The following is a 22,768-nucleotide window of genomic DNA, read 5'->3' on the forward strand; positions in this document are numbered from 1 at the left end:
ACTGTTGAGTTTCTTGCCGGCTCTTCTCAGCAGAACTGCCTTCCGAACCGGTGGTAGCTTTTTGTTCATATGTTCATTCGACGATTCAAAAGTGTTTATAATAAGTTTATTTGAATTAAGACATGTATCAGTCAGCTGTGTGTGTTACAATCTGTAATACAAGAGCTGGCAACGAGCAACATTGACAGTGACAATGACATATTAACAAAGCAATTTTCCACTTGTCAAGTCAGCAGCAAGCAGCTTGTCGTTATTGATATTGATTATCATTATTTACTTTAGAAGCGCATTACCACATATTCCCGGGAGCTGCGCACAGAGACAACGCGCAACGAGCTGTACGCGCAACGTAACTATCCAATTAAGTATATAAAGTTAACATTGAATGTTATTCTTCATTATATTTTTTATTTCAGAGTCCAGCCGTGACTTACAATAAAAATGGGAAAAATATTATTGTTGCTGTTGGCCCTCGCCACGACCTGTGCGGCGGAGATGATGAGGTAAGTATTTCAATAAGGGTTATTTTACATATTTTAATCTTGTTTATATTTCATTAATTTTAATATTTTCTTCGTGTTATTTGTTAATGATGTATTTACTGTGTTGTAGGATTCCTCTTTATCGTATGAAAACAGTGAGAAAGCACTTCCACGAGGTGGGCACAGAACTAGAGATGGTGCGCATGAAGTATGCAGTCAAGGGACCCGCACCTGAGCCCCTGTCTAACTATCTAGATGTAAATATTTTACTATTTTTCCTACCTTCATTTGTTTATTGTTTAGAATTATATTCAAGAGCTAAATAAGTAGTTAAACTTAGTTATGGAGATGGTGGTTATTAAGTAGATATTTTTATACCCAATGGAACTGAAACTGAAATGAATCACTTGGAACATATTAAACAAACACAACAACCTATTATTCTACATATAAAGCATAAAGATAGCAAACAAATAATAAGTATGTATGAGTAGGTATGTGTTGCAAACAATACTGTTTATCTTAAACATTGTTTACTTTCACGATGACCTTTCCACTCTGGCTGTCTAATCAACATGCCACTTAATGAGTACATCTCAGGCCAAGAATCTCTCTGCCTTTAAATGTTGTATGTATTTTTTTATATCTTTAGGGTTCTGCACCTCAAAAGATAAAAATGGAACCCCTTTTAGGGTCACTTTCTTGTCCATCTGTCAAAATTGTTTATCTCATGGAGATATCATGCTGCACCCATTTAGACCCACACTCAAACTAGCAGTAAATGAAAGGTTTTTAAGTAATAATTGGTAGATATCAATCTAAGAAAATAAAAATCCTATTTTTTTTTTATTGAAATATAAAAAAAATGCCGTCCATCATGTCTATTTTTGCGACGCGAAATGTTTTATAACACTTTTTACACTATCAACGCGCTTTTTTATGACACACTGCACATGTCAGTTGTTAGCAAAGTTTTGGGGAGTAGTGCAGTAGGGGAGTAGTGTAACCCCATGGCGCTGCAGACTTGACCGTGACGCGCGATGTAACGATACACCTACACCAACGTAGGTGCCGCGACTTTGTACGTACAGCATTGCTTGCTACCTGTACAGCAAATACAGGTAGAAAGATTGAAACCATCGCACTAATAAAATTTGGTTGACTTGGTAAAAGCGGTAATCAAAATCGGCTCGGCTTTTCTTTTCATATCCTTTATTGCTAGTTAGTAGTTTCTCTCTCTGAACCAGTTCTTTATATTCTTTATATTTAGTTCGCTCTTAGGTTATCTTAGGATATTTGTCTCACGGCTCTTTTTTGGAGAATAAATATTCAATTTATATTTGAAGTATAGCAGCATTCCATAAGGTAAAATAAACCAGCCTTAAATGTTAAATTATTGATTCGGGTAAGGATTTATAATATTGTTTGTAAAATAACTGTAATGATTGCATATTACAAAAAATACCCAAAACGAATTGAATAAACCAATATCGAATCAAATCCAAAATAATTAATCGAATATCGAATCGAAAATATTTAATTGAGAACCTCCTCCTTGTTTCGAAAGTCAGTTTAAAATATAGATTTATCACAAACAAATACAGACTTAAAGTATATGAATGGAGGTATGAATTGCTATATATTTGCAGGCAAACTCATGCCTTGAGTTCATTCAAATGCCGATAACTTTTTTTAATGAACTTAATGAACGCCGCGCTTTGCCTCGACACCAGAGTGAAGAACTGGAAACATAAACATAAATAAATAATTCAATGGGATCGAACCCACAACCGTCTCGTTACAGTCACACCCTTGTGCCGCTGCGCCATCAAACTAATTTTCTATTTTAGTTAAGCCGCCGCCGAATTATAGTTTAATAATTCGGTTACTATTACGATTTTGGTTATTTATTGTAGAATTACACTTTTTTGTCTTATTATAGTGTAGGCCATAATACGTACGCCCCATCTTTGTTTTTAACAAAATGAGCAATTGTAGCCAAATAAAGTTTAACGGCAACGTCGCATAAAGGTAACAAAATAAAAGGATGATTTATACCGCTACTTTCGAAGTAACACTAAATTTAACGTTAAGATTTAAATAAATTAACCTTATTATAGCGTTATTATTCCGTTAAGTTACCAAGTATCCGGATAGACGCGCCCGGTGCATATGCGCCAGCACGGCCTCGGGCAAGGGTTGATGACCTCCATTTAATATAACGTGGTTAGACTCAAACCCGTGTCAATTGCAAACCGTCTAAATGGTTTCACCAATAAGCCATACGTTTTTATCAACATTTCTAATCCTACGACATTCAAATCTTAATTATGCATATATATTGAGGTTCACTATGTAATGTTGAGGCCAGTGGTGGCGCAGTCGTGGCGCAGGGGCACAAGGTGTGACTGGAAAATCCAAAGCAGGCATTTTGTCTTTGATTGTAAACCTTGTTTTCCACAATCCAGGCACAATACTACGGGCCGATCTCCATCGGCAACCCGCCGCAGCCGTTCATGGTGGTGTTCGACACGGGCTCCTCCAACCTGTGGGTGCCCTCCAAGAAGTGCCACTACACCAACATTGCTTGCTGTAAGTTTGTTAACATCCTTGCTCACATCTATAGGTAGGTCGGTCTGTTGTTATCTGTTTGTCTACGCGGTTGTCTCAGTTGCTTATCTCAGAATTGGCTTAACCGATTTAAATGCCGTTTTCACTATTGGATTCTGACAAGCTTACGGAAACTTTACGATCACGTTAACATCTAAGGTTTATTTTATTACAATCGGATTATTAATAAGATTATGTCAATTTAAAGTACTTATTTCGACTAATTTGCTTATTGCCGTAGCAGTTATTTTATACAACTGTTTTACTGATTACCTAATTTAGATATTTATTTATTATTTATTATATTCACCAATAAAAATCTTTACTTTTCAATTTGTAGGTATATTGGTAAAAACACCGTCATTTCAATATTTAGGGTCGGAACTGGAGTTGACGCGGGAAAAACTGCGCTTCCCGTGCACGCGTATAGTCTGGCAAATATGTTGTTACATTGCTTTGTTACAATCTCAAGCCGCGCGCCTGGTTGTGGGTTCGATCCCCACCCGAGGAAATTAAATATTTATTTAAATTTATATTTCCCTTTTCTCCGTTGGTCTGGTGTCGAGGCAAAGCGCGGCGTTAAGTTCCACCACTCTACACATAATGCTTCCAGAATTTGGCTATAAGTGGGGAACGGAATGTGTTACTGCCTACCCCGCCGTGTGCGGGATACAGCGCGAAGCTAATTTGATTACATTTTATTTTATATTTTCGTTTCTTCGCTTTGATAACAAAGCGTGGCGTGGCGTGTCGTTTGTGGTTAAATCCTAAAAAAATAATAGCATTAAATAGTAAATAATTTTAATTTGACACTATAAAGAAAATCAAAAATTAGTAGGGTACTTTCTGTTAATTTAGAATTATGAAATTTGGGAAACCCTTCGCTACAAAAATTAAATAAAAGTTTGAGAATTTTTTTTTCACATTTTGTCTCAGGTGCAAATGAATAGACTATGGGTTTTTAATATTTGTAACGAAAAGTATTACTGTCTTACATCATTATACTCTCTTGTTTTTTGTAAGCAAATGTTATTATTCGTATATTTGACTACACAGTGTTACACAACAAGTACGACAGTAGCAAGTCCAAGTCGTACGTGAAAAACGGCACAGAGTTCGCCATACACTACGGGTCCGGCAGCCTCTCCGGGTTCCTCTCCACTGACGACGTCACCGTGAGTACTGTAACGCGATAACCGTCACTCAACAGTTCGTCACTTAACTTTTCCATTCACTCCACCTGGATCCGTTTAAAATATTGAGTTTAAAATAGTGAAATATTTATTTACGTTTATATTTCCATTTCTTCGCTCTGGTGTCGAGGCAAAAGCGCGGCGTTGAGTTCTTCCACTAAACACGCAATGCCTCCAGAATGAAGAATAATCACTAAATTTAAATTCTAGTCTTTCTTTCTTAATTTTCTTCATCGTATTGTCTTTAAAAACAAAAAATACGTGTGAAAGAATTATTTTGATAAGTCTATTAGTTGTTGAGATATTGTCCTTTAAAGTAAGCGCGCGACGCGAGATTCCGTCGGGCCGTAACCGACCCGCGTGACGTCAGACAGAACTCGCTCGCTCAGTTCGTCTTCTTTCACGCGCAGTTAGCGCTCTTCTGTAGCTGGCGTTTTACTACAAATTTAGTTTCGTTTAATAAATAATATGTAACTATATTTTCGAAATATTTTTTTTTTCACATACATAATGTAATAGCGAGCATTGTATTTTAAGATATTGAAGTTTTGATATTACTTTGTCAAAAAACAGTTCTATCCATCTCATGGCGTGTTGTACCAAAATCCTTAGCTTTGATTATGTTTATTGTAGTATCGATACCAGAAAGCTTGAATTTTATCCAACGACACTTGGTTTGGCTTGGCCGTTACTACAAACTTAATCAGTACTTTAATGGAGAACTCAGAACTGATGGAGGCATACAGGAAAAAAAAGGAGAGCTCTGCATTAGGTCTGCGGCCTTTAACTGTGTGCCTCGTCAATGTGTCTGGTGGACATTGCGATCCAAAGGGATCCCTGAGGCCTATATTGAGATTATCAGAGATATGTACCACGATCCTGCTTTGCGATTCGCGATGGTTAGGACTGCTGTTGGCGACACCAAACCCTTTAGATCACAGTAGGTAGGGGGTTCACCAAGGCTCGGCTCTTAGTTCGTACTTATTCAATGTAGTGCTCGATACTGTCTCGGCTCACATCCAGGACCAGCCTCCATGGCTGATGATGTATGCCGATGACATTACACTCATTGACGAGAACCAACTGATGCTGGAGCGTAAAGTGAACCTCTGGAAGGGTGTGCTAGAGAACCGCGGTCTTAAACTAAACGTGTCGAAGACCAAATACATAGCCCGCGGGAGATATAACAGCAGGACTTGGATGCAACAAGATGGAGCAACATGCCATACGTTAAATGTGACCGTTACCGGAAGTCAAAGAAATGTTTCCTAACAAATTGATTTCTCGCATAGGTGATATTCCATGGCCTCCAAGAAGCCCAGATTTTATCCCTTGTGATTTTTTCTTGTGGGGATATCTGAAGAGTCGAGTGACGATAAACCAACGACCATATCCCAATTAAAGAAAACATCCGCGAGGAGACAGCCGCGATTCTCCATGTGTCAACGAGTTTTCCAAAGTTTACGTAGTCGATTGCAGGAGTGCCAGCGACTAGACGGTGTCGCTGACACATCTTGACGATGTCATTTTTAAGAAATAAATTGCAATAAATGTTTATCACGTTAAATAAATCATCAAAAAAAAAATATTTGTAGTTTTATTTTTATTCATGTTTCAAATATGCAAAAATTTATGGCCTGTATAATAGGCTCTTTTACTCTGCTGTTTTTTTTCCATAACTTAATTTCTTTTCTTAAATAAAGAGTTGTTCTTTTTTTTACTGTTCGGACTTGTGTATTGTGGTATTTCCATAGTATACTTCTGTTATCTATTTCGTTAATAATTGTCTTATTTATCCAATCTTGTCTTGGTGGGTTCATTATTTTAATTTTGTTTACGATACTGTCTTTTATATTATTTAATTTAATTTTTTTTTGAAATGTGGTATAAGAGTTAAATTCATTAGTAATAGTATTTTCTAAAGTATTTTTATATAGTTTGTTATAATCTATAGCCTGATAGGATACTTTTCGAGGTCGTGATGTGAATTTTTTCACCTCTAGGTATATTTGCTTGTGATCTGACAACGTAGAATCGATAATAGAAAAGTGAAATTTTGTTTCCTTTAGATTTGAGATTACATGATCTATAATTGTTTTCGTAGTGGGGGTCTCACGTGTGCAATAGTTCTTCATGCATGGTGTCCTTAAATGTAGTTGAATGTTGATCTGAGCTAAGCAGATTTTAATTAAAATCTCTAAAAATAATAATATTTTGAAAAATGTTTGTGTACAGGTGGGGGGTCTAACAGTGCGCGGACAGACGTTCGCCGAGGCGCTATCAGAGCCGGGACTTGCCTTCGTGGCCGCCAAGTTCGACGGTATCCTCGGCATGGCCTTCGCGTCCATCGCCGTCGACGGCGTCCGCCCGGTGTTCGACGAAATGGTGGCGCAGGGGCTCGTGCGGCCCGTGTTCTCCTTCTACCTGAACCGTGATCCGTCGGCCGCGGCGGGCGGCGAGCTGCTGCTAGGAGGCTCCGACCCCGCGCACTACCGGCCGCCGCTCACGCGCGTGCCGCTCACGCGCGCTGCCTACTGGCAGTTCCGCGTGGACACCATTACGCTCGGCAACCACACCTTCTGCGCAGGCGGCTGCGAGGCCATCGCGGACTCTGGCACGTCGCTGCTGGGCGGGCCATCGCGCGAGGTGGCGGCGCTCAACAGCGCGCTGGGCGCCACCGCCGTGGCTTTCGGGCAGTACGCGCTGGACTGCGCGCTTGTGCCGACGTTGCCGGCCGTGACGCTGCGCGTGGCGAACGTGCCCTTCGCGCTTCAGCCGGCGGACTACGTGCTGCGCGTGTCGCAGTTCGGCAAGACGGTGTGCCTGTCGGGCTTCATGGGGCTGGATGTGCCGCCGCCCGCGGGCCCGCTGTGGATCCTCGGCGACGTGTTCATCGGCAAGTACTACACGGAGTTCGACGCCGAGAACCGCACCGTCGCCTTCGCGCCTGCTGTCTAGCTTCATTAATAATGTGCCCCTTGTGTAGTTTTCCACTTTATGGTTAAATAAATAGTTTTTTTTTGTAACCGTGACTTTTTATTTAAAAACGTACTTATGTTGTATTTTTAAAGTTTTGCAAAATTGTATATAAATACGAGTATAATGCTTGAAACTAATTATGAACTTAAAAACTCACCAATTATAATTTGCAGTTATAAAAAACAGTTTGTTATTTTTAAAAAATATATAGTCAATTATTTATGCTGTGAAGAGAGAAATTGGAAAGACGACGCAAAAGGAAGTACAGAAATAATCATCTCATATCTAAATCTATATTACTTTATTTATTTAAATAAAATGTTTACGTAAAATACATAATTGATAGATAAATTATAATTACAATCTGTGGGCGGCGCTAGGCGACGCCGAGCTTGTGCTTTTTCCGGAACTTCTTAACGTACGCCTCCACCAGCGCCTGGATCTTGGTCGGGTTGATCTCGCCCGACTTGTTGTGACAGATCTGAACGACGATGCAATACGCATTTATTTAAATACTCATTATTTATTATATTTAAAATTAAATGTCAACTAAAATAAAAGGTTTGCACATACCTTGGGCACGGCGCGCCGCAGTATGTCCTTGTACTCCTCCTTGGTGACGTGCTTCTTGTTGTAATGCGGCTTCAGCACCAGCTTCACCTCCTCTACCACTCGCTCCTGGCGGTTCAGCTTCTTGAGGAACTGCAACATACATCAATCATGCAATCTCAAAACACCACAACATTTATTGAACAGATATATAATACACATTTTACTATTTAAAAAAATAGATAAACGAAAAAGACCCACAAAAATATATTACTATCGTCTTTATAAAACGTACAAATAGTGACCGATCGAAGTTTCAGTTTCAGTCAAAAGTCGTAGTTTCCATCATATTTTGGTTTCAGCCATGAAGCGCGCGATTTACTTGTGTAACTAAACTAGTACTAATTTGATTATGTAAAATCTGCTAAGTTTAAATTTTTAAAGTTTCAATTTAATTAGATATTTATTAACGCGACAAGCTTTTATGATCATATAAATTGTGTACAATGAGGTTATGAGTTGATAGTTAAGATTTAAAAGCCAAATTTTATTTTCTCCTTTTTAGAGCGTTTAAATAAAAGCTTTTTTTAAAAATGATTTTTTGCTTTCTATTTATTTTTTACTTTTTAGTTACCACTGGCTAGGTTTCTCACACTGAATGTCACATTATTTTTCTAATTATTCTCGGCAAGCCCTTTCATTTGATACCCGTATTGCAGATGTGCATAAATAATAACTATTCCGCCATATTTGGATTTAGAAAAACGTCACATTTTTCGAGTTACTCTCAATGAGCCCTTTCAATAGATATCCATATTGTAGAAATAGACTAAAAATAATTATTCGGCTATCTTGGATGGTCCGCCATATTGGATTTAGAATGACGTTACATTATTTTTCGAGTTGCTCTCAACGAGCCCTTACTTTGATATCCATATTGGAGAATTGCAAAAATAATAACTATTTCGTCATCTTAGATGGTCCCTCATATTGGATTTAGAATAACGTCACACCAATTTCCAAGTTGCTCTCAAAAAGCCCTTTCGTTTGATACCTATAATGTACAAGTGCATAAAAAAAAACTATTCTGTTACTTTGGACGGTCCGCCATATTGGATTTAGAATGACGTTACACTATTTTTTGAGTTACTCTCAACAGCCCTTTCATTTCATACCCATACTAGCGGACGCGCGCAGCTTCGCTTACTTATTTAGGGGTGAATTCTAATAAACCACGAAACATGTGTTTAATGAAATATTTTTAAGAGTCTAAAAGAGTCGGTGGCGATTTAAAGATTTTTCCATACAAACTTTAAATCCCTTATTTGCACCCTTAGGGGGTGAATTCTGGAAAACCATGAAACACATGTTCAATTAAATATTTTTAAGTCTAAATTTAAAATTTTATAAAAAACGGTGGTGATTTAAGAATTTTTCCATACAAACTTTCAATCCCTTATTTGCACCCTTAGGGGAATAATTCTAAAAAACCATGAAACATGTGTTCAATTAAATACTTTTAAAAGTCTGAATTTCAAATTTTATAAAAATTGGTGCTGATTTAAGAAAAAATCTATACAAACTTTCAACCCCTTATTTGCACCCTTAGGGGAAAAATTCTAGAAAACCATGAAACATGTGTTCAATTAAATACTTTTAAGAGTCTGAATTTCAAATTTTATAAAAATCGGTGCCGATTTAATTTTTTTTCCATACAAACTTTCAACCCCTATTTCACCCCTTTAGGATTAAAATTTTTCAAAATCCCTTCTTAGTGGATGTCCAGATTACAAAAGTAAACATCTGTCCAAATTCCACGTTTCTACGCACAGCGGTTACGGCTGTGCGTGCGTCTTACCTCAGTCAGTGAGGACAAGTCCTTTTATATATATAGTGTTAGAAATAATGACCATAGAGGTTATATAAGGACGACTCTAATTACTGGCTGGCACTTTTATGGGCTGTCAACTACGACCAAAAAGAGAAGAATCGCTAACGTCACTCTGCCCGATGGATTCTTTAGAACCAGATATTAATATTAGACTGCTAGATAATTCCCTTTGGTTGTTTTATAATTATTTGAAGCCTTGTTTTAATTCATTACCTTTCCCACTTTATTTAATATTTCCAATAGTTTTTAACATCAGAAGTGGGATAGAAGCCTTAGCTACTAAGCCATCCCATTCCTGATTTTTCTAATATTTTTGTGTAATCGGGTAGAGTTACATAGCAATGTATTCTGATAGTTGACGTTCAAAACTAGAGGGAGACGCCGTACGCGAACTCTCTCCCCTATTAATCACTTCGCGAGACAAAGCCGCGGAGTCTGACTTCGTGTTGGTGCTGGGTGCGGCACAATGTGCTCCTGCACCATCGACATCAACCTTAACAACACCAACGCTGTTACCAGAGTTGCCGTTATCTGTGGGACGACAAACACCAGTAGAGCAATACAGCTGAGCTTCACGGTGAGATCAAACCAATATTATGTTTCCGATTTTGCCTCAATATTTATGACGTCCACACGTGGTGTGACGAAATCGATAAAGTTTGCATGCTTTACCAAATAACTGTAAAGACATCCTCTTCCTCGTGGTCAGGTTAGGCCGAGACAAAATAAAATAATAGCCGTTGCTAGGTACATGGTATGATATGCATGGCTGGTATTATGGCGAGGAAAATGGACACCAGATACATGTGCTGCTTTCGTTGATTGATAGCTTTCCCATTTAGTATCTATTTCTTCTCGACTATGTATCAAACTATTTGTGTACTCACCATGTTTTTGTTGTACATGGTGCTTATGTAATTTTTAGTTAGTGTGTGTTGCGCAGTGCTGTGTGTACGGTAACTAAAAGTTAGTAAGGAGGCATGTGGTTGCGTCAGTGGGGCCCAGGCTGACTAGAGACCCAGTAAGTCCGGTCTTACTTCTGTAGTGTCAGAGTGACTCACAAGGGTGAGAAGAGATCTGATGCCAAAGTCTACAGTTTATATTTGTTTGCATTTTTTAGTTACTGTTAACCTCTGTAGGTGTCAGATTGACTCACAAGAGACTGGTGTAAATCCTGATGCATTTAGTATTCGGGTGAGTGGGAAGAGATCCGATGCAAAATCCTACTATATCTATTTGGTTTCTGAGTTAATGTTTAATTTGTAGGTGTCGGATTGACTCGCAAGAGACTGATGTAATTCTAATGCATCTAGTATCCGGTTGCGTGAGAAGAGATCTGAAGTAAAATCCTACCACGCGTATTTGATTTTCATTCTTGTGTCGTTGTTTAATACGAAAGTTCAAAGATACATATTCAAGGATAGATTTCAGATATAAACTGACAGTTATACTTAAAACTAATTAACGTTACTTATTGAAATAACTAATTCCATTTCATATTACAGACCATAACGAAACTGATAATGTGAGCTCTACTAGTACTGATGGAGCTGATCCTTCTAGTGAAATAGAGGACGGCATCGGGACGCTGCCATGTCAGGAGAGGCCGTGTTAGAAATAATTAGAAATAATGACCATAGAGGTTATATAAGGACGACTCTAATTACTGGCTGGCACTTTTATGGGCTGTCAACGACGACCAAAAAGAGAAGAATCGCTAACGTCACTCTGCCCGATGGATTCTTTAGAACCAGATATTAATATTAGACTGCTAGATAATTCCCTTTGGTTGTTTAATAATTATTTGAAGCCTTGTTTTAATTCATTACCTTTCCCACTTTATTTAATATTTCCAATAGTTTCTAACAATAAATTATAGAAGTCCATTAAATATAACTATTCCGCCCTCTTGATTGGTCCGCCATATTGTATTTAGAATGAAGTCACACACCTTATCGTGCATTGTCATCATAACTAAACGTGTATACAAAATTTCAGCTCAATCGGTTGAAGATATCTACTTCAAAATTGAGCTCAAAGATTTCACCCCGACCCACATACATACATTGCAAGTTAAATAAAAGCTTTTAATAACACTTAAAATAAAATAAATAAAATAAGCCTTTATTGCTGTAAACATTTTACAATATGGTGTGTTCTTATTTATTTACCGTTTGTACTATCCTATTTCCTATTACTATCTATATACTTGGTTTTCCTTAATTAATTCTATGCGAAGACGATCGGCTTTCGTCAACAGCTTGTCTTCCGACATAGGCCTCCTCTAAACCTTTCCATTTCTCTCTATCTCTCGCTGTCCTCAACCATTCCGTACCAGCTACTTTTTTAATATCATCCTCCCAACGTTTCATTTGTCGCCCTTTATTTCTTTTCCCAATTCTGGGCTACCACTCTGTTATTGTTAAAAGAATCCATATTTCTCAGTTGTTTCTCTCAACATATGCCCTGTCCATTTCCATTTTAAAGTCTTGCATGTTGTTTCTGCGTCTCTAAATTTTGTTATACTTTTTATTTCTTTCAGCCTTACTTTATCTTTCCTCTTCACGCCAATTACACTTCGCTCTATACCATTTTGGCATACGTTTATTTTTTTTCATTATTTTTTCTGATATGGCCCAAGTTTGGCAACCATATGTTAAACATGGTAGAATGCACATATTATATACTTTTCTCTTCTCTTTCATTGCTATATCTTTATTTTTCATCACTTCACTTAGTGACCAATACCTTCTCCACGTGTTAGCTATCCTTCTGTCAATTTCCTTTCGCATAGTATCTTTCGCGGCTATAAGCTACCCCAAATATATGTGCTCATCAACATAATCTATTTTCTCATTATAAACTGTAATAGTGTATGTCTGCGAACTGTTAGTTAATATTTTGGTTTTTGTTGTGTTCATTGTGAGCCCCGCTTTCTTGCTTTCATCTGACAGTTGTTGTAAACATTTTTTCTAGATTTTTTGGACATTCTGAAAATAAAATTAGGTCATCTGCGAAGCGTAGGTGATTTAATTTTTCACCATTGATATTAAGTCCTTCATCATCCCATTTTAGATTCCTAAATATGATTTCTAGAGCCGCTGAGAACAACTTGGGTGATATGGGATCTCCTTGTCGGACTCCTCGTTCTATACGAAACTCTTCTCCCATAGTTTCGAGCTTGACTTGGGCAGTACAGTTGTTGTATATGTTCTGAAGTATTCGTATGTACTTTCCCTGTATTCCTTGTATATGCAGAGTCGAAGGCTTTGTTATAATTGTAGGGAACATTACTTATTCAAAATTGATATTATTACATTTACTAGAATCACAGGTATCACATCTCAACCGCTATATAATCAACGAATCCCAGGTAATATGTTTTGTTGTATTCATTGTATCTCTGTAGAACTTGTCTCAGAACATGCATGTGGTCTATTGTTGAAAACTTATTACGAAAACCCGCCTGTTCTTTAGGTTGGTTTTCGTCGAGGGCAATTATGATCCGGGAGAGTAGTATTTCTGAAAAAAAATTATACACATTTGACATCAAACTTATAGGTCTATAGTTCTGTATTTCCTCTTTGTCGCCTTTCTTATGTAACAGTATTATTGTTGATTTAGTCCAATCTTTGGGGATATTTTCAGTCTCTATTATTTTGTTAAATATATTGGTTAAGATAGGAGCTATAGTTGGTATTATAGTTCATTTGTAATTTGATCCGAACCTGGAGTCTTGTCATTCTTTTGTGTTACAATTACTCTAATGGTTTCTTGTTCTAATAGTTTAGGGATTAGCTCTAAGTTTGTAGTAATTATATTTTTTGTTACTTCTTTTTTGTTCTTACTTTGATAGAGATCTTTATAATATACTGTAGCTACTTTTACTATTTCTGCTTTTTTATTTGTGTAGATGTTATTTTTATTTTTTACCCTTAACATCCAATCTTTCTTACTTTCTAATTCTTTTATTGCTTTTTTAATACCACCAGTTCTTTCAATGTATTTGCTAAGTGTATTTTGTCTTTTAATCTTTTTATCTTTCCTAATACTTACGTTTATCTTTTTGCTAAGTTCTGCTATTTTGGCACGGTGTCTTTCCTTTTCTTTCTTTTTGATGTGTTGGCAATACTAGGTAAACGCAATTGTGCATAGCTAGTCTGGCAATAAACGTTAATTGGAAAGCACGTCTTTGATTTACTAGTGGCGACGAGGACAAACCGGTTTAATATATTAAAAATGTCGGTCGGTAAAATCAGTGAATTTAATTTAACAACCGGGAACTGGTTAGCATATACAGAAAGAATGGAAATGTATTTTGTGGCAAACAATATTAAGGAGGAATTAAAATTACCAACGCTTATCTCGTTAATGGGCGAGGCAGCCTACGAGCTGTTGTCGAGTTTAGCGTGTCCGTTAAAACTATCAGCGTTAAAATATTCGGAAGCTACAAATCTTCTGCAAGAACATTTACAGCCGAAGCCTTCAGTAATGGCGGAGAGGTATAAATTTAGACAACGGAGACAGTTGACGGGGGAGTCCATTGCGGAGTACGTGGCAAATTTAAAAAAACTATCAAGATTATGTGGGTTTAAAACAGACTTAGAGGAGAATTTAAGAGACCAGTTGGTGTGTGGCTTAAAAAGCGAGATGACGAGACAGAGGTTATTCGCAGAGGAAAACTTGAACTATGGAAAAGCTGTTATGTTAGCCACAACACTTGAAGCAGCAGAACGGGACGCCAGAGCGGTGGAGCAAACTGGAATTTTTACGGAATTGTCAGAAGGCGTAAATAAAATTAATATCAATTTATGTACAGTTTGCGGAAATGCAAATCATAAAAAATGGAACTGTAAATATAAAGAATACCAGTGTAGTTACTGTCATCAAATTGGTCATCTTCGCAGAATGTGTCGGGAAAAATTATTAGAAAATTCTCAACAAGCGAAGCAGGCCGTGCAATTAACGGAAAAATCATTTCTTTTAAAAAATAAGAACGTTTTAACGCCACGTGGAGAATGGCGGGACAGCGCGGGGAGCCGCGGTGGTCGGGGTGACGCCAGCGCACGTGGTCGCGGAGGCCATTCGTATGGCAGGTCGGCCAGTACCTACTGGGTGACGCAATCTGAGGATGATTCGTTGAAGATGCATGCAGCTTCAGAAAGGGTAGGACGGAGTCACTATAGGGCACAGAGTAGTGACCTTGAATGCTGTGAAGAAGAAGGCGAGCCAATGTATCAAATGTCGCTAACGCAATACAAGCCGGTACATATCACTATTTTAGTTAAAGATATTTTTTTAAAAATGGAAATAGATACGGGAGCTCCGTTGTCGTGTATTAGTTTTGATATTTATAATAAACATTTTAATAATATTAGGATAAAACCGTGCCGTATCAAATTGAGTTTTTACGACGGATCCCTTGTAAGACCATTAGGTTATATAGAAGTAAATGTGAAGTATAAAAATGTAACGAAAATGTTAGATTTGTACATTTTTAATAATGGAACAACTAATTTACTAGGGCGGCAATGGCTAGCCGAGTTAGGTATTGTGTATAAATACCTAAATTGTGTGTAAATTCTCTAAAAACAAATGTTTATGATAAAGATAAAATTGTTAATTCTATAATTTCCAGACATAAAGCATTATTTGATGACACGTTGGGGCGGTTCAATGGTGGAACGGTGAGCCTATGTGTGCGGGCGGGACCGCAACCCGTATACTGTCGCGCGCGAGCGCTGCCGTACGCGCTGCGCGACCGGGTCGACGCCGAGTTAGATGGCATGCTGGCCGCCGACGTCATCGAGCCGGTTGACCGCTCCGACTGGGCCACGCCTCTAGTCATAGCTCGTAAGACGGACGGGGGCATTAGGATATGCGCAGACTATAAGGTAACGCTCAATCGTGTTTTAATGGTTGACAGGTACCCGGTTCCAAAATTAGATGATTTATTTAGCGAACTGTCGGGGCAAGTTTGGTATACAAAGCTAGATCTCTCACAAGCGTATAATCAGCTGGAGCTCGATGAGTCATCTAGGGATTATACGGTCATAAACACGCATCGTGGATTATTTAAATATAAACGTTTGGTATACGGGCTATCTTCGAGTCCCGGTATTTTTCAAAAATTCATGTCAAATCTTTTAAAAAATATACCTAACACGCTTATATTTTATGACGATATTTTAGTTACAAATAAGGACTTGAAAACGCATTTAGAAACCATAGATAAGGTATTGCACATTTTAGAAACTAACGGGTTGAAAATTAAGCGCAATAAGTGTAAATTTCTTGCAAATGAAGTCAAGTATTTAGGTTTTATAATAAGTAAAAACGGACTTGAAGTCGATAAAGACAAAATAGAAGCTATTGTTTCAATGCCGCCTCCTACTAACATTAGTGAACTTAAATCTTTTTTAGGGGTGGTCAATTTTTATGGTAAATTTTTAAAAAATCCTTAGTTCGTATTTAAGTCCATTGTATGGGTTGCTCAAAAAGGGGAAACATTTCATATGGGGTAAAAGTCAGAATATAGCTTTTAAACGAGTTAAAAAAATGTTATGTAGCACCGAAGTATTGGCACACTATGACATGAATTTAGAAACAATTCTCACATGCGACGCGAGCGAACACGGCATTGGGGCCATTCTAGCACAGCGTGAATCGGGAGGACGGGAACGAGTCGTTGCGTATGCGTCACGAGTCCTCACATGCGCGGAAAAACATTACAGTCAAATACATAAAGAGGCGTTAGCTATTATATTTGCGGTGGATAAGTTTCATCAATATCTATACGGTCGTAAATTTACCCTACAGACCGATCACAAGCCGTTAGTGAGCATATTTGGGCCTAACATGGGTATCCCGAGTACAGCGGCGAGTCGTTTACAGAGGTGGGCAATTAAATTTTCAGCGTATGATTTTAAAATAGAATTTGTGAATACGAGTAGGAATGTAGCTGATGTACTCTCACGTTTGATTAGATCGCATAAGGAGAACACAGTAAATACTGAAGAATTACCAGAACAGACATACCTTCATTTTGCAACCGAAGCTCTTCTGTTAGATTATAGACTTTTAAAAAAAGAGACTTCCTCCGATCCGATTTTGAGTCGTGTTTTGAGTTTTATTCAAGACGGGTGGCCACACGAAGTAGACATAAGAGAATTAAAACCGTTTTTTAATCGTAAAGAAGAATTATATACCGAGTTAGGGTGTATTTTATGGGGACATAGGATAGTAATACCTTCTAACTGCAGGGACAGAGTTCTGAGGGAATTACACGAACCCCACATGGGAATAGTGAAAACTAAAGCGTTAGCTAGGAGTTATGTTTGGTGGCCGGGAGTGGATGAACAGGTGGAGGCAGTGTGCCGTGCTTGCGAAGTATGCGCCACCGTGGCAGAGGCACCGCGCCAATAGGCACCACACTCCTGGCCTTACCCTAACCGACCCTGGTCAAGATTAAACTTAGATTTTTTAGGTCCTATAGCGGGTTTAAATTATTTAATCATTGTTGATTCTTGTTCTAAGTGGATCGAAGCTATAAATATGACACGGACAACTTCGCATGCCGTGATAGCCGTATTAAGAAACATATGGGCGAGATTCGGTCTTCCCCGTCAAGTAGTCAGCGATAACGCTACCGTATTTTCGAGTGATGAATTTCGAACATTCCTACGTAGTAATGGTATTGAACAATTATTCTCCGCACCTTATCATCCAGCTTCTAACGGAGCTGCAGAAAATGCCGTAAAAATTTGCAAACGTGTTATTAAAAAAGCTCTGTTACAGAAATTAAATCCTGATACAGCTTTGTGTAGATTCTTGTTATCTTATCGGAATACAGAGCACTATACAACGGGTGAGAGTCCTGCAAAGATTTTACTAAGTAGGAAATTAAGAATGAGATTAGACGTGTTAAAACCGGATCGGGAAGCGCGTGTTGAGACTCAACAGGCTCGAATTGAGAACGCATTAGGCGGAGCGCACCGACAGATGGCACCAGATGATGCAGTATGGTACAGAAATTATAGGGGTCCTAACAAATGGGTGGCAGGACGGGTAGAGAGCAAATTAGGTAGTTCGGATTACACAATTAGATCGGAATTTGGAACCGACGTACATAGGCATGTTGATCAATTGAAGCGCAGATATGAGCTGCCCGTAACAAGGCAATCACGGGTAAGTAGCGGTCGTAGTTCTTTGGGGGGTGCTGTGACTAGAGAGGTGGTGTCGGAAGGCGGCACGGCCGACAGTCAAGTGGTGCACGAACAAAATGAGGTTCAGTCGTCGGACTCGCCCGGTCCGGATGATAAGAACCAATCGGTAGAATTACCAACACCGAGCCCCGATGCATCATGTAATAAAAATAGTAGCGATATTCCTCAATGTTCACGGGAATCACCTAAGGCCATTAGAAACCGTAAACCTCCCCAACGTTACGGCTTTGAATTGATTAATATATCTAATTAATTTAAGTATTTATTAAGTATTAATTAAGTATTATTTGTAATTTAAGTAAGTATTAATTTAAGTATTCATTGTTATATGTCTTTAATTTAAGGTGAAGGTGATGTGTTGGCAATACTAGGTAAACGCAATTGTGCATAGCTAGTCTGGCAATAAACGTTAATTGGAAAGCACGTCTTTGATTTACTACTTTTATAGTAATTCTTTCCTTTCTTGTAATAATACGTGTGTTGCGTCAGAGAGTACTCGTTTACTATCTGTATTTATCTTCTTTGTTTCTGTGTTTAATCGGTTTATTAATCTATATATATAAAAGGACTTGTCCTCACTGACTGAGGTAAGACGCGCGCACAGCCGTAACCGCTGTGCGTAGAAACGTGGAATTTGAACAGATGTTTACTTTCGTAATCTGGACATCCACTAAGAAGGGATTTTAAAAAATTATAACCCTAAAGGGGTGAAATAGGGGTTGTAAGTTTGTATGGAAAAAAATTTAAATCGGCACCGATTTTTATAAAATTTGAAATTTAGATTTTTAAAAGTATTTAATTGAACACGTGTTTCATAGTTTTCTAGAATTCTCCCGCTAAGGGTGCAAATAAGGGGTTGAAAGTTTGTATGGAAAAATCTTCAAATCGCCACCGATTTTTATAAAATTTGAAATTTCGACTCTTAAAAATATTTCATTGAACATATGTTTCATGGTTTATTAGAATTCACCCCAAAATAAGCTAGCGAAGCTGCGCGCGTCCGCTAGTTTTATATATTGTTCTTGTATTGGTAGTTGTTTCTTTGCATCCTTTTCAGTTAGTGCATGTAGGTTATTCATAAGTTGAGTGGGATTGCCGGTACATAAAAGCGCCGAATTATGTGTAGGCAATGCTCTTTTGTTTGTTATTGGCATTCTTGTTATTTTAGCGCGAACCATTTTATGGTCCGAATTGAAATTTAGGTTGTATTACTGACACATCTTTAATAACTTTAGCGTTATTAGATATTATGAAATCTATTTCATTTTTATGTAGCCCACTGGGGGAAATCCATGTCCATCTCTTTGATTTCTTTTTCTTATAAAAACTGTTCAAGATCTTAAGTTTTTGTTCTAAAGCGAAGGTGACTAGTCTGTATCCATTTTTACTTCTTTTTCCCTGTCCATATTTTCCTACTGAGTGTTTTTCTCCACTATTGTTAGATATACCAATTTGTGCATTAAAGTCGCTCATCACTATTATATTTTTATAGCAATTTTGCATTGACATTCTTAGATCTTCGTAATTTTTTTCGATTTTGGCGACATCTTCTCTCTTATCAGATTCCGTTGGAGAGTATGCTTGGGTGATTGACCACTTTTCTTCCTTATTTAGAGGAAACGTTATGTTCAGTATCGTTATTCTTTCTGATAATCCTTGTATTTCCTCTACTCTGTGTGCTAAATCCTTTTTAATCAAAAATCCCACCCCATACTGTCCTTGTGTTTCACCTTTATTATTCCTTCGCCATACCTTCTCATTTCGCTTATTCCTATTACATCCCATTTTAAATCTGCGATGGCTAATTCCAATTCAAGTCGCTTCTCTGTCGTTCGTAGTGATCTCGCATAAAAAGTAGCTATGTATACATCTGATGTTGGTTTGCTTGGTTTTAGAGGGTCGCGGTCTTTTTCCCCCGCGAGGACCAATCGTCTTGAGGGAAGCTTAATAACACTTATTTGGTATTAAAAAATAGAAATAGAAATCAGGAAAAAATAGAATACTTCGTTCGTTTCGTACAATCGTTAGATTCGTTTAAGGAGCCCAAGTGTTCTTAGATAGGTGACGTTTTGAATTCAAGAGCTCAATACGAGGATTACAAAAAGGTATATGGGTAGTTCTACAAAGTAAGCACGAAAATGACTGTTTTCGGTCGGTGTTCTGATATTTTTTATACATTTCAGTCGCGGAATTTAGTATAATAAATAGAGCACAACGTCTTTTAGTATATCCTAAGCGAAACAGTCAAAATATTTGAAAGTTTTAAATTTATGGCCGTTTAAAGATTCAGATTCTCATTGTTTTGTACTTCAGCTTTCTTTTTTTTTCAGCCGCTAATCTCTATGGGTCGCACTTAATTTTTTCATATCTTAATTTTTTAGCTATCCTTTTTTTTCTAATATTTTTGATAATTCTTGTATTTCCTCTACTCTGTGTGCTAAATTCTTTTTAATCAAAAATCCCACCTCATACTGTCCTTGTGTTTCACCTTTATTATTCCTTCGCCATACCTTCTCATTTCGCTTATTCCTATTACATCCCATTTTAAATCTGCGATGGCTAATTCCAATTCAAGTCGCTTCTCTGTGGTTCGTAGTGATCTCGCATAAAAAGTAGCTATGTATACATCTGATGTTGGTTTGCTTGGTTTTAGAGGGTCGCGGTCTTTTTCCCCCGCGAGGACCAATCGTCTTGGGGGAAGCTTAATAACACTTATTTGGTATTAAAAATAGAAATAGAAATCAGGAAAAAATAGAATACTTCACTAAAGTTTATTAATAGTCTGATCAGATTATCCCGGAACCTGTCCAAATCTCGTAATTGTGTAAATAGTCTGACACATTAGTACGTGTCTTCTAAAGGTTTACCCACTGTTAATACCTGCAGGCGCATCGCCTATGCCACCGCGATTGTTGGCGCGAAAACATATCAACTCATAGCATTTGTGATTTTTGATGTCTGAACACCAAAAAGTTTGCAAAGTTTAAATAATTATCGCTATATGCTTTATTATGAAAAAAAGATGTACAGTAGGATGACGATGTAATTAAGGTGAGAGTGCAATCGTTTAATTTCGTCCTCTCAGAGGATGAGAACTGCGCTTCATCATCATCAAATAAAGAAGACATTTGTTATAAATTTTTCTATACTCAGTGTTACAAACTTTTAACTCACCTATTTAAACAGTCACCAGTCTTAGGCTCAGTCCATATCATCGGCACTCCAAATTAAAGCCTTTACTCCAATATCGTCGAATATTTATTACATATTTATCGTTCGACTATTCGGTTTCGACTGATACCGTCGTTTCAGAGCCAGGTACAAAGTGTGAAGATATATGTATTAATGAGTTAGTTACAACAACAAAATTAACTTTTTTTGTCAGCGCCAATTTCTTTCCTTGTTTTATTATTCCTGTTTATTTCTTTTTTGCATGTGAATTATACTTAATCACAGTAATTGTTTATTAACTTAGCCAGAGGTCAAAGTTTCAATAAGTTAATCACAACCTTTCCCTCATAACGTTACTTAACACCCAAGTTATCATTTTTTTTAATAACAGTTATATTACTAGCCATTTTACTTTGTAGCTTTACGCCGTATCCTTCACATAGCAGAGCAGGCAGCTCTAGTCTATCCCACTTAAGATGCTCGCGTTAGTACTCACTGCCGCGCTTTGCTTCGACACCAGAACACCCGCTCCTTCCTCTACACACACACACGCACTAACCTTGCTCTTGACCTGCATCTCGACGGCGGAGCTCGGCAAGTCGTCGAGTATCTTGAGGTTGTCGTCGTCTTGTTTCACGCCGACTTGTGTCTTGCTCCCTGCACAATCATATTTATAATTATCTAGAAACTATAAAATATTCCATATAAAAAAATGTAAATATTACCGAGTGTTAGCGAACTCGTGTAAAAGAGAGTAGTGGATGTAGGCGAAAGACTTGTATGTATGTAATATTCTTTATTACCTCATATCTCAGACCTGAACCGCTGAACGGATTTACTTAATTCAGGTATCGTTAGATTCGTTTAAGGAGCCCAAGTGTTCTTAGATAGGTGACGTTTTGAATTCAAGAGCTCAATACGAGGATTACAAAAAGGTATATGGGTAGTTCTACAAAGTAAGCACGAAAATGACTGTTTTCGGTCGGTGTTCTGATATTTTTTATACATTTCAGTCGCGGAATTTAGTATAATAAATAGAGCACAACGTCTTTTAGTATATCCTAAGCGAAACAGTCAAAATACTTGAAAGTTTCAAATTTATGGCCGTTTAAAGATTCAGATTCTCATTGTTTTGTACTTCAGCTTTCTTTTTTTTTCAGCCGCTAATCTCTATGGGTCGCACTTAATTTTTTCATATCTTAATTTTTTAGCTATCCTTTTTTTTCTAATATTTTTTTCGCCACTTAATCTGTGCAACAAAACATAAGATTTAAAGCTTAAAATACGAAATAAATAATGCAATATGACCAACTTACTTTAACACAATATTTAACTTTAACAAATATTCACAATTAATCTAAATAATTTGACCATGATGACCAATTTGAAAGGATCCTTTGTAAATAAATTTTAATAAATTTTATCACTATTTATTCTCCCTAGTGAGATAAAATTGTAAATATATCATTTTGCGTTTCAATTATAACCTTCGAGAGTAGAAGTTAGTAAATCACGACACATTTAAAACTATAATTTATTCGAGGGACACGCCAGAATACTGAGAATTTTGCACTTTGAACAGTAATTTCGTTCAGAAAATAATTGCTAATAATAAAAAATTTTCGTGACCAACTAAAAACAGTTCTTAATAATAGTATTCAATAGAAA

General features: G+C 37.4%; 3 protein-coding genes across 4 annotated transcripts in view; 2 read left to right on the forward strand and 1 right to left on the reverse strand.

Annotated features, from left to right (window-relative positions):
* Positions 1-181: 181 nt before the first annotated feature.
* On the forward strand, positions 182-7,311 carry cathD (cathepsin D). Of its 2 annotated transcripts, none has more exons than XM_085201590.1 (6): positions 182-338; positions 417-503; positions 613-739; positions 2,951-3,074; positions 4,149-4,267; positions 6,521-7,311. In XM_085201590.1, exons 2-6 carry the CDS (start codon positions 442-444, stop codon positions 7,241-7,243), a joined length of 1,155 nt encoding a protein of 384 aa, XP_085057716.1. In that variant the 5' UTR covers positions 182-338; positions 417-441; the 3' UTR covers positions 7,244-7,311. The 2 variants fall into 2 exon arrangements, with proteins under 2 accessions (XP_085057716.1, XP_085057717.1); XM_085201591.1 differs by having other exon boundaries at positions 191-349.
* Positions 7,312-7,543: 232 nt separating this feature from the next.
* The window catches only part of LOC146529071 (uncharacterized), a 29,060-nt gene continuing 13,835 nt past the window's right edge, over positions 7,544-22,768 (reverse strand). Inside the window, exons 7-9 of the mRNA XM_085201588.1 lie at positions 21,660-21,757; positions 7,838-7,966; positions 7,544-7,745 (exon numbers count right to left, since the gene is read on the reverse strand). Of these exons, the coding sequence (XP_085057714.1) occupies positions 7,641-7,745; positions 7,838-7,966; positions 21,660-21,757 (332 nt within the window). The 3' untranslated portion in view covers positions 7,544-7,640. The remainder of the gene's footprint in view (positions 7,746-7,837; positions 7,967-21,659; positions 21,758-22,768) is intronic.
* Positions 13,811-15,284, forward strand: LOC146529072 (uncharacterized). Its single transcript, XM_085201589.1, has one exon. It carries the CDS (start codon positions 13,944-13,946, stop codon positions 15,282-15,284), a length of 1,341 nt encoding a protein of 446 aa, XP_085057715.1. The 5' UTR covers positions 13,811-13,943.

This window comes from Heliconius melpomene, chromosome 18, assembly GCF_056956725.1.
Source record: "Heliconius melpomene rosina isolate 202511_hmr_F chromosome 18, ASM5695672v1, whole genome shotgun sequence".
Lineage (NCBI taxonomy): Eukaryota > Metazoa > Arthropoda > Insecta > Lepidoptera > Nymphalidae > Heliconius > Heliconius melpomene.

Coding starts and splice junctions, on each gene's coding strand:
- cathD (XM_085201590.1), top strand. CDS start 442: ATGGGAAAAATATTATTGTTGCTGTTGGCCCTCGCCACGACCTGTGCG. Junction 504..612: donor TGTGCGGCGGAGATGATGAG/GTAAGTATTTCA, acceptor ACTGTGTTGTAG/GATTCCTCTTTATCGTATGA. Junction 4,268..6,520: donor TCTCCACTGACGACGTCACC/GTGAGTACTGTA, acceptor GTTTGTGTACAG/GTGGGGGGTCTAACAGTGCG.
- LOC146529072 (XM_085201589.1), top strand. CDS start 13,944: ATGTCGGTCGGTAAAATCAGTGAATTTAATTTAACAACCGGGAACTGG.